The sequence below is a fragment of the Clytia hemisphaerica genome, unplaced genomic scaffold (genome assembly GCF_902728285.1).
Source record: "Clytia hemisphaerica strain Z4C2 unplaced genomic scaffold, Clytia hemisphaerica genome assembly, whole genome shotgun sequence".
Lineage (NCBI taxonomy): Eukaryota > Metazoa > Cnidaria > Hydrozoa > Leptothecata > Clytiidae > Clytia > Clytia hemisphaerica.
Window position 1 is genome coordinate 793,088 of NW_027103890.1, and position 12,019 is coordinate 805,106.

General features: G+C 37.6%; 3 protein-coding genes across 3 annotated transcripts in view; 1 reads left to right on the forward strand and 2 right to left on the reverse strand.

The window, feature by feature from the left end:
- The window catches only part of LOC136808599 (E3 ubiquitin-protein ligase SHPRH-like), a 79,399-nt gene that overhangs the window by 53,817 nt on the left and 13,563 nt on the right, over positions 1–12,019 (reverse strand). The gene's annotated exons all lie outside the window — the stretch shown is intronic.
- On the forward strand, positions 1,132–7,636 carry LOC136808598 (uncharacterized). Its single transcript, XM_067065132.1, has 8 exons — positions 1,132–1,512; positions 1,685–1,810; positions 2,004–2,321; positions 4,334–4,780; positions 4,917–5,222; positions 5,358–5,540; positions 5,712–6,153; positions 6,342–7,636. The coding sequence occupies exons 1-8, from the start codon at positions 1,176–1,178 to the stop codon at positions 7,006–7,008; spliced, it is 2,826 nt and encodes a 941-aa protein (XP_066921233.1). The 5' UTR covers positions 1,132–1,175; the 3' UTR covers positions 7,009–7,636.
- On the reverse strand, positions 9,286–11,362 carry LOC136808640 (uncharacterized). The gene is made up of 2 exons (XM_067065189.1): positions 10,074–11,362; positions 9,286–9,854 (listed from the first exon to the last, which is right to left on the reverse strand). Exons 1-2 carry the CDS (start codon positions 11,221–11,223, stop codon positions 9,286–9,288), a joined length of 1,719 nt encoding a protein of 572 aa, XP_066921290.1. The 5' UTR covers positions 11,224–11,362.

Here is a 12,019-nt window from a genome sequence, read left to right on the forward strand (position 1 = left end):
TTGATAATTTAGTATATAAATTAGGTCCTTATATACTATTTTGATTCAGGAAATATTCATTTACACGGGGTGTCCTATTCTTTTAAAACAAGGAAATTTATTATCATCTTATTATATTTGCAGCCTTCTGATTGGTTTACTTGTTAAACGGGGGTAAAAATTGTTTGGCGCCGAAAAAACAACAAATTTTGTCCCCATAAATGAGGGTTCCAGACTGAACTTTTATTCATTAAGTGACAACGGAACTAACTGGAACCATATCAATAAAGGTAAGGAGGACATTTAACTTCAGTTTTTAGAAATATTTAGTCCGTGCAAAAGATACTCAAATTATAAGAACTTGGGATTTGGAAATGTTCTAGTGCTTACAACGCATGGTTTCTTACAGATTAGAAGAGTTGCTTCCCTTTGAGTCGATTCTGTACAGAAAAAGCAAGCTAATTGGACATTTATCAAAAGACATTTTGTTTTCATATTAACATACGAAATTGTTCTCTAAGTATTGGAAGAAATTATTCATGTATTGAGAGAACGGTTTTGATATTGAACACACCACCATATTAGACAATTGTCATGAGACATTCTCTTTTATTTTGCCGTACAAAATCGTTCTCCCACAGAATGGAACAAAGTATTCCTTTATTAAAAATATCAAGTTGGACATTTTATCAAGGGATATTATGTTCTACTTTAACTTGCGAAATTGTTCACTGGTGGGTTAGAAGAAATTATTCATTTCTCGAGGGAATGGTTTTGAAAATGAAAAGCGAACAAATTGGACATTTGTCAAGGGACACATTCTTTTCCATCAACAGACAAAACTGTTCTCTAAAAAGGAACCAAAGTGAATAAGTTGAGAGCCTCTGTGGAATATTTCTCAAAGTGTACAATAAAAACAAAACGGAGACAAAATTACTGTTCCTTCGATGTACATCGCGATTACAAAAGACTTCCATTCTTTTAAATACCGTTAATCATTGAAAAGTCTCTAGAGACAACAATTATCATGAATGTTTCATAAGGGAATACCAATTTCAATCAATTTTTCTTTTGCTGAAATGACCCATAATTGTTTCAAAAAACTGAAATGAGTTTTAGAAAAGGATATAAAAACAACTACTATAAGGCATATCATCAAATAGTGTTCACTTCGCGTGTGCACTGTTTGGACTGCAATGTCTGTAAAAAGAACTATCAGGAGTTCTACAGTACGAAATGCATTTAAGAACTTTTTGGTGCCGATTTTTAAAGATAAATTTTTTGTTGTTACTCTACGTTGTCTTTGGGATGTACAAGAACAAGATATAAATTTAGCAAGCTATAATATAGATAGCAAACGAGACGAACTTGAATCGATCGTGAACTTATATGACGATGTGGTAGCCTATTTTTCTTGCACGTGTGCCATGCAGTCCTCTATTTTGAGAAAAGAACTGAAAAAAACAAATGGAAATACTGAAAGTGACCAAGAATACCAACAATATGAGGATGATGACGAAGCAATGATACCAGGTACATATATTATACTTTAGTCCTCTGTGTGGCGTGTTCAATCTTTAAACCATATCTGATATTTTCTCCGACAGCTTGTGAATAAATGGTACTTTCGCTTTGCTTTTACTTTTAAAATATAACTCTTTATTTTCTCCGAACATGTGCTCATTGGAATTTTTTATATTTTTAGGCGTGTCTTTTTGGATCGCTATAACATCAACCAAACGTGGGGTGGCAAAATTTGAAACTGACATTTCCTCAAAAATGATGCTTGCCGGGTTGGACGTTTCTTCGTGTAAGCCGATTACAGTGAGAGGTAAGTTTTACTTATTGGCTTGTTTATATTTTTGGAATGAATACAAATGATTATGAGATGGTGTATGTCATAAAATACTTTTCATATCTCCATCATTTTTTCTTGTCATGTCAAAAAATCTACTCCCCTTTTCTAAATTTTCTTGATTTTTACTTACTAATAAATTTCAATAATGAAATGTTCTTTTAATCAGGAAGAGGCAAGATCGATACAGCCGAAGTTTATTCCAGGTTGCTGTGTCAGGTTTTGAAAGACCACGCTTCCACGGCCATCATCAACAAGGCAATGAAATTCTTTTTCGAGGCTGTCCGAAGAAAACTGCGCAAAAGAGATGGGCTCACACTAACCGAGAATCCGATTTTTGAAGATTTTGAGGAGGGTGAACCATTTGCCAAGCTGACGATTAGACCATCAATGCCGCAAAATTCGAGACAAGATCTTCACAAAGCAATGAAAAATATCCAATTTTTGACTATAGCCTTTACCATTGACGATGCAGAATCTTCCAATGGTAAGTTTTAAATAAAATTATCGCCTAACACTGTTAAAGGGCTTTGAAATTAAATCTTTTTTGCTTGTTCCGAGCTTGTTCCCAAATTAAGCCTGCTTGTTCCTGTTAGTGTCACGTTGTCCTTTGTTGTTACTTAATTTCTAGAGAAAAAGTGGATAGTGGCTGTTTAGGGTTGTAAAATTTTTAACTCTTTTCTTGTTCCGAGCTTGTTCCCAAATTTAGCCTGCTTGTTCCTGTCAGTGTCACGTTGTTCTTTGTTGTTACTTAATTTCTAGAGAAAAGGTGAATCTTGGATGGTTAAGCTTTGAAATTTGAATTTTTTTTCTTGTTCCGAGCTTGTTCCCAAATTTAGCCTGCTTGTTCCTGTTAGTGTCACGTTGTTCTTTGTTGTTACTTAATTTCTAGAAAAAGGTGAATCCTGGATGGTTAAGTTTGAAATTTGAATTCTTTTTCTTGTTCCGAGCTTGTTCCCAAATTTAGCCTGCTTGTTCCCGTTAGTGTCACGTTGTTCTTTGTTGTTACTTAATTTCTAGAGAAAAAGTGGATAATGGCTGTTTTTCTTGTTCCGAACTTGTTCCCAAATCTAGCCTGCTTGTTCCCGATAGTGTCACGTTGTTCTTTGTTGTTACTTAATTTCTAGAGAAAAGGTGAATCTTGGATGTTTAGCTTGAAAATTTGAATTTTTTTTCTTGTTCCGAGCTTGTTCCCAAATTTAGCCTGCTTGTTCCTGTTAGTGTCACGTTGTTCTTTGTTGTTACTTAATTTCTAGAAAAAAGTGGATAATGTTTTTCTTGTTCCGAGCTTGTTCCCAAATTTAGCCTGCTTGTTCCTGTTAGTGTCACGTTGTTCTTTGTTGTTACTTAATTTCTAGAGAAAAAGTGGATAATGGCTGTTTTTCTTGTTCCGAGCTTGTTCCCAAATTTAGCCTGCTTGTTCCGTTAGTGTCACGTTGTTCTTTGTTGTTACTTAATTTCTAGAGAAAAAGTGGAATGGCTGTTTTTCTTGTTCCGAGCTTGTTCCCAAATTAGCCTGCTTGTTCCCGTTAGTGTCACGTTGTTCTTTGTTGTTACTTAATTTCTAGAGAAAAAGTGGATAGTGGCTGTTTTTCTTGTTCCGAGCTTGTTCCCAAATTTAGCCTGCTTGTTCCCGTTAGTGTCACGTTGTTCTTTGTTGTTACTTAATTTCTAGAGAAAAGGTGAATCTTGGATGGTTAAGCTTTGAAATTTGAATTTTTTTTCTTGTTCCGAGCTTGTTCCCAAATTTAGCCTGCTTGTTCCTGTTAGTGTCACGTTGTTCTTTGTTGTTACTTAATTTCTAGAGAAAAAGTGGATAATGGCTGTTTTTCTTGTTCCGAGCTTGTTCCCAAATTTAGCCTTGTTCCCGTTAGTGTCACGTTGTTCTTTGTTGTTACTTATTTCTAGAGAAAAAGTGGATAATGGCTGTTTTTCTTGTTCCGAACTTGTTCCCAAATTAGCCTGCTTGTTCCCGATAGTGTCCCGTTGTTCTTTGTTGTTACTTAATTTCTAGAGAAAAAGTGGATAATGGCTGTTTTTCTTGTTCCGAGCTTGTTCCCAAATTTAGCCTGCTTGTTCCCGTTAGTGTCACGTTGTTCTTTGTTGTTACTTATTTCTAGAGAAAAAGTAGGATAGTGGCTTTTTTCTTGTTCCGAGCTTGTTCCCAAATTTAGCCTGCTTGTTCCCGTTAGTGTCACGTTGTTCTTTGTTGTTACTTAATTTCTAGAGAAAAAGTGGATAATGGCTGTTTTTCTTGTTCCGAACTTGTTACCAAATTTAGCCTGCTTGTTCCCGATAGTGTCACGTTGTTCTTTGTTGTTACTTAATTTCTAGAGAAAAAGTGGATAATGGCTATTTTTCTTGTTCCGAGCTTGTTCCCAAATTTAGCCTGCTTGTTCCCGATAGTGTCACATTGTTCTTTGTTGTTACATATATTCTAGAGAAAAGATGTATGGTGGCTTTTTCACTTATTATTTATATAATTTTTTACCTTTTCAGCTTCTAACCTTACACCATCGTTCATTCCCACCGATCCAATTTGTATTGCTGTAGCAGAGCTATCAAGGTTCATGAAGGAGAAAAGCTATGCTATCTGTAACGGGAAAATCTACAAAAAGGCTCCAGATAGTGCTTTCTCTTATGTGTACTGTCTTACAGTGAAGAGATTCCTGATGAGATCACTCCGTGTTGGCTCGGTCGCCAATGTGCTGGCATCGCACATCAATTCGGTATCGAATTTGCTTTCAGATCCAGACTGCGGATTGATAAAGCCACTGAAGATACTTTACAATATCATTGAAGTGTTGCCGGCACGTACTATCTTCGTAATTTCAGAGAAGCGGTTTTACAAAATCAGGAATTTTCCTGAAGGGTGCACACCCCGTGCGTTCATCCGCTACACATATGATAAATCATACGTACCATATCCTCGACCTTTCATCCAAGGTAACCACTTCCAGATTTTTAAATTGGCCTTTGTCATTTCGACACATTTCGATATACTTGAAAAGTGACATAAAACTTTTGAACTTTGTAAATTTGTTTGAAACTATGAAAACCTTCTTTTTGTTTTTCTCTTCAGGAATAATGAACAGTTTTCCCGAACGGAAGACACGAGTTCATTTCTTGCAGAAATATTTTCAACTATTGTTGCACAAAAAGTTCCCAATGAAGGAGCCAAAACTTTTGCTAGAGGGCGACTCAAATTCGGGCAAAACCAGCTGGGCTGCCGTATTCGAAGGTTTAATACCAACAGAAAACATCGCTGGAGTCACCCAAGAGGGAAGATTTGCAGGACATTTGATAAACAATCAAACCGAGTTGGTGTTCATGGACGAGTGGACTGTTAACAGTCTTAGTTGTGAAGATGCAAAGCGTATACTTCAAGGTAAAATGATAAAGTTTATTTCAATCTTATCTTCGAGAGGTAGACTATTGGCATATCGATTCCTGCGCAAAAGTGAATTTGGGCGTGTCTCGAGTAAAAACATTGACAATTTGGGTTCAATCATTTCTATTTTAGGTGGTTTAATCATGCTCTCACAGAAACACGCCAGTGCAACAAAGGTGATGTACAACTCGGGTTTTTTTATCACTACGAATGTGCTACCAAACTTTGGAATATCGAAAGATCATGACGCTGTATACAACCGGCTGAAGGTGTTCTCAACAAAACCGTTACCAAAGAATGATTCCAGTGTAACAAGTAAGGCATTACAGTAATTACGATTGGTGCATTTCAAAAAACTACGTTTGTTAAATTGAAGCAATTTGTTTTGCAATTTCTTAGAGCGTATAGTAGATTATGTATTTCCTATGTCTCACGTCTTGATTATCCAGCTGATTTAAATGAACGGTTTCCATATCATTCTAACAGGATGGCTGAGGCGTCACTGCATGGAGGTCATTCATTATTGTTCAGAGGTGCTTAAAGAGACGCCCCTATTCGAGAGCTGCGATGACGCTTACGTATTTTCTACTAAAGATGACAAAGTTGGAAGCATATACAATGATTATGACGGCGGTTCCGACAAGCTAATTATGGAGTCAGACTTTCAGGAAGACGAATTATCATGTTCTCAGTCTGCCCATGAACTAATACAACAGGAAATTGTCAGAGACCCGATTGTGGATGACGAGGATATGGATTTCTATTTTCTTGAGTCGGACGAGGCAACTCCAGCTAGGTGGGCTAAAACACACCAACTTTTCTACACGGAGAAAGGAACTACTCATTACCAGTTGTGTATCAATACTTTGAACTACATGTCTAACGAGGATTGGAAGAAGGTGCCTATCAACCAGGAGGACATAAAGAGGTATTTGTTATTATTTCTCTCAAAGTGTGATTAACTGAGCCTGCGAATTGTTAATTTGCTAAGTTTTACCATTGAATATATTATGGATTCGAAATTCTTATGCTCCATGCTCCGATTGAAACATAAGGAAACTTCCAGCACCACGAAACCGATGTTATATTGACGGCTGATTTCATTATTTTTTTTAGGTACGAGATAAGAAGAAAACGCAAATGGCGTGGCGGAGACACGTTTTACGAGGCTTGGCTGGCACGGCAGGAAACGGTGCCTGAAACTCCGTTAAAGGATATGCCCGCCCCAAATGTTTCAACCTCCACCCCTACTAATGTAGCAGAGCAAAACTCTAACTCTTCTAGTTCAACAAAAACGACACTTCCCAACCGAGTGTTAAACTTCAGTCCTATCAAAAGGAAAAAGTGTTCCCAGGGAAGTTCTTCCACCCCATCAAGTTCGAGCAAAACCTCTGCACCTTCACCGCCGAAGTCTTCAAAAAGATCTCCTCTACATCTCTTGAAGATTCTTTACAGCGACTATACAAGTGATGACGACGATGAAGTTCTTCCATCCCTGAAGCGGACGAAGAAATCACAGAAATTGGAAAAGTCAAATGAAATCGATAGTGGCACGTCAACGGAAAGCGCTTCGGACGAAGATAAGAAACCGCCACGAATTAAAGGTAGAAAAACGCCCTCTGTAATCACGGACCCAGTCTCCTTGATCACAACAGACGAAGAAGAAGGGGGTGAGGTCAAGCCAAAGATCCGTATAAAACCTGTACGCAAAACTTCCTCAGAGATAACAAACCCAATCGAAATACCGGATTCTGATATCGAAGAAGATTTTGTCATTGTATGATTGTTCCATATTTTTTATATCTTTGAAACCCTATAACTAGATTTATAAATTCTTTTGTAATGTCGTGTTATTGTCATTATATTTCATAAAATATAAGTTTCTGAGGAGCCCTCAAGTGAAAATCCACCTTTTCTCTGGAATTTGGTTAACAATAAGGAACAACGTGTCACTAACGGGAACAAGCGGGCTAAATTTGGGAACAACCTGGGAACAAGAAAAATCTACAATTTCGACCCACCTTTTCTCTAGAATATAAGTAACAACCGGGAACAACGTGACACTAACGGGAACAAGCAGGCTATTTTTAGGGAACAATCTGGGAACAAGAAAAATCTACAATTTCGACCCACCTTTTCTCTAGAATATAAGTAACAACCGGGAACAACGTGACACTAACGGGAACAAGCAGGCTATTTTTAGGGAACAATCTGGGAACAAGAAAAATCTACAATTTCGACCCACCTTTTCTCTAGAATATAAGTAACAACCGGGAACAACGTGACACTGACGGGAACAAGCAGGCTATTTTTAGGGAACAATCCGGGAACAAGAAAAATCTACAATTTCGACCCACCTTTTCTCTAGAATATAAGTAACAACCGGGAACAACGTGACACTAACGGGAACAAGCAGGCTAATTTTAGGGAACAATCTGGGAACAAGAGAAATCTACAATTTCGACCCACCTTTTCTCTAGAATATAAGTAACAACTGGGAACAACGTGACACTAACGGGAACAAGCAGGCTATTTTTAGGGAACAATCCGGGAACAAGAAAAATCTACAATTTCGACCCACCTTTTCTCTAGAATATAAGTAACAACCGGGAACAACGTGACACTAACGGGAACAAGCAGGCTATTTTTAGGGAACAATCTGGGAACAAGAAAAATCTACAATTTCGACCCACCTTTTCTCTTGAATATAAGTAACAACCGGGAACAACGTGACACTAACGGGAACAAGCAGGCTATTTTTAGGGAACAATCTGGGAACAAGAAAAATCTACAATTTCGACCCACCTTTTCTCTAGAATATAAGTAACAACCGGGAACAACGTGACACTAACGGGAACAAGCAGGCTATTTTTAGGGAACAATCTGGGAACAAGAAAAATCTACAATTTCGACCCACCTTTTCTCTAGAATATAAGTAACAACCGGGAACAACGTGACACTAACGGGAACAAGCAGGCTATTTTTAGGGAACAATCTGGGAACAAGAAAAATCTACAATTTCGACCCACCTTTTCTCTAGAATATAAGTAACAACCAGGAACAACGTGACACTAACGGGAACAAGCAGGCTATTTTTAGGGAACAATCTGGGAACAAGAAAAATCTACAATTTCGACCCACCTTTTCTCTAGAATATAAGTAACAACCGGGAACAACGTGACACTAACGGGAACAAGCAGGCTATTTTTAGGGAACAATCTGGGAACAAGAAAAATCTACAATTTCGACCCACCTTTTCTCTAGAATATAAGTAACAACCGGGAACAACGTGACACTAACGGGAACAAGCAGGCTATTTTTAGGGAACAATCTGGGAACAAGAAAAATCTACAATTTCGACCCACCTTTTCTCTAGAATATAAGTAACAACCGGGAACAACGTGACACTAACGGGAACAAGCAGGCTATTTTTAGGGAACAATCTGGGAACAAGAAAAATCTACAATTTCGACCCACCTTTTCTCTAGAATATAAGTAACAACCGGGAACAACGTGACACTAACGGGAACAAGCAGGCTATTTGTAGGGAACAATCTGGGAACAAGAAAAATCTACAATTTCGACCCACCTTTTCTCTAGAATATAAGTAACAACCAGGAACAACGTGACACTCACGGGAACAAGCAGGCTAAATTTGGGAACAACCTGGGAACAAGATAAAAGTTACAAATTTTACGGACTTAGACAGCCACTATCCACTTTTTCTCTAGAAATTGGGTAACAACAAGGAACAATGTGACACTAAGTGGAACAAGCAGGCTATTTTTAGGAAACAATCTCGAAATAAGAAAATAAATTTATGTTTTGTATTCATGAGCTGCCGAAATTGATCGCATCTATGGTTTCACTAGTAGCAAAGAAGATGTTGATATTATTGGGAACAAGCATGTTGAATTTTAGAAGCAGTGTTTTTGAAATTTTTTTTAGTTTTGTTTATAGCTCTAAAAATTTTTCTATAAATTCTTTGATATTTTTAATGTAATATATACAATTTTATTATAAATGTTAAGTTAAGAAAATATTAATTCCAGTTTTCTGTTTATTTGGGTTGTTTTTTCTTTAGTTTTTTGAAAGCTGCCGTGTCTGCACGCACTCTAAGAGAATCTCGGTTCCGCGTTGGATGGAATTGGTATTGTGTGTCCTTTAAGATTGCTGTCCAACTTTTTTCGCCATGTCTTAAAATACCCTTTAATAACTGTTCGTCTTCTTTGATGGAAAATTTTACATTCTTTGGCTTGTTTTTCGATTGAGCTTTTACTTCAACCTCCGTTTTTCTTGATGAATTTCGAGTTGTCGTGGTTCTATCGTAAACAATCGATTCTTCCAATGTGACGGGTGCTTCTTCATCCACTGATCTCACTACTTCCATTTGGATACCCTCACTGTCGTCAAGATTTGCGTTATCATCCGGCGAACACATGTTTTGAACTCGTTGCAAAATAGTATTAACTTCTATACTTTGTCTTTCGATGCTCTCAGAATCAAGCATATCTTCGTCAGAGTTTACCACATAAGGCGAAGCTACATTGCTTGTCGATGGTCCTGCTTTTTCACTTGCCACGCTCATCGATGGAAATTTGGATATTTCAGCCAAATCTTTGAATATACCTGAAATTATAAGTGAAGTTAGTGAATCTTTTTCACCATAAAATAAATCCTGCCTGGAAGTGCACGAGATTCGAACACAGTCCTTTGCGATGCAAGTCTGTGCTCGAACCCTTCACACTACCACATATACTACTCTCTTTCTCTCTCAATACGGCTGCTAACCGAAGTATCGATTGACGTATAATTATAGATGTAGAACGACAAACTCGGTATACATACCTGAAATGGCTTGTTGTTGGTCCTTTCGTGCGTCTCCAAGCATTTTTTCCATGCATCTTTTCCCCTCCGTTGCCACAATTCTTGACTGTTTTTTCTTATAATGGACCTTTGCTACCTCTGAGCTATGTTTTTGATCTTCGGAGACTATTTCTTGTTCTGAATGGGATAACCTGTCGGCACTGGCGGTCTCGATAATCTGTCTGTAGCGAGTTGGATGGATGTACTTTCCTATTGCTTGGTGTACAAGGATCGTCATTGCACTTGTTAAGGATTGGTATTGAGTTCCGGCTGTTGATACCAGAAGATAGTGGCATGCTGGCTTCATGTGAGGTCTGACAATATCAATGTAATTATCCAAAATTGTAAAGACTTCCTCTGTTAGAATTAAAGTGTCGAATAGATATTTACCACTTGTCTTGAATTCTCTTTGATCAATGAAGCCATCAGTCTGCTTTGCCTTTTCGATCATCGGAAGAGTTAGATATTGAAATGTCATGGGTCTGCTGCATTTAACACGTAAAAAAAGATAGGTTGTCACGAAACGAGTGCAAAATGTTAATTCCTGCTTACTAGGTAATGGTGTTTGCGATTTGCACTTTTCAACAACCTGCTTGAAGCCATTGATATGGTGAGGGATAACCCGCTCCATTTCTTCCAAGCTTGCCCAGCTGTCGCGACCAATGAGGGTTTCTAAATCAAAATTTCTTGTGCTATCAAGACGTTTTTTCTTCCTTAGATTATCCCTTGCCCTTCTCAAGTAAACCTCTGTAATAGTAAAACAACGCAATTTGCTATCATTGATCCCCATCGCTTTTCTATAATCCATCAAATCAGAGATTGATTTTACATAGTTCAATGCTCCAGAGGAAGATAGTTTCCATTCCTCCTCTAATACAGTCATGAATTTTAAGATGATGCTTGTCGAGCCCAAACAACAATCGATCAGCTCATAAGACAATGATGCCTGAGATTCATTGTCCCCAGTACTACACATCAAAAACTTGAGTGCACGTTTGGCGGTCTGGTTAGCTTCCTTTTCATTTTTACCTCCGCCACAGGTAGTTCGTAGCCAATTGAGAAACGCCTTGCCGATACCGTCTTCTATAGAATAGTGAGGTTTTGAGTGGGTAGCAGCCTTTCTATGAGCCATTGGTTGATTCAGTTCAATTTCCTGTCTATTGATCTCAGGCTGATCATCAAAATAATAAAGCCAGGGGTGTTTATTGTCGATGTGTTTCCGCAAGCCCCGTTTACTACCAAAGTCGGCATGTAAGCAAAGTTTAGCTGGACAAGTGAATTTACCTTTATCGTTTCTTCGAAAATCAACTTCCGCTTTCCATTTGCTGATCCATTGAGTGAATTCCAGTCTACGAAGAGCACTCGTCGGCGTGCCATACCGGCTTTTGATAATTTAGTATATAAATTAGGTCCTTATATACTATTTTGATTCAGGAAATATTCATTTACACGGGGTGTCCTATTCTTTTAAAACAAGGAAATTTATTATCATCTTATTATATTTGCAGCCTTCTGATTGGTTTACTTGTTAAACGGGGGTAAAAATTATTTGGCGCCGAAAAAACAACAAATTTTGTCCCCATAAATGAGGGTTCCAGACTGAACTTTTATTCATTAAGTGACAACGGAACTAACTGGAACCATATCAATAAAGGTAAGGAGGACATTTAACTTCAGTTTTTAGAAATATTTAGTCCGTGCAAAAGATACTCAAATTATAAGAACTTGGGATTTGGAAATGTTCTAGTGCTTACAACGCATGGTTTCTTACAGATTAGAAGAGTTGCTTCCCTTTGAGTCGATTCTGTACAGAAAAAGCAAGCTAATTGGACATTTATCAAAAGACATTTTGTTTCATATTAACATACGAAATTGTTCTCTAAGTATTGGAAGAAATTATTCCTGTATTGAGAGAAAGGTTTTGATAT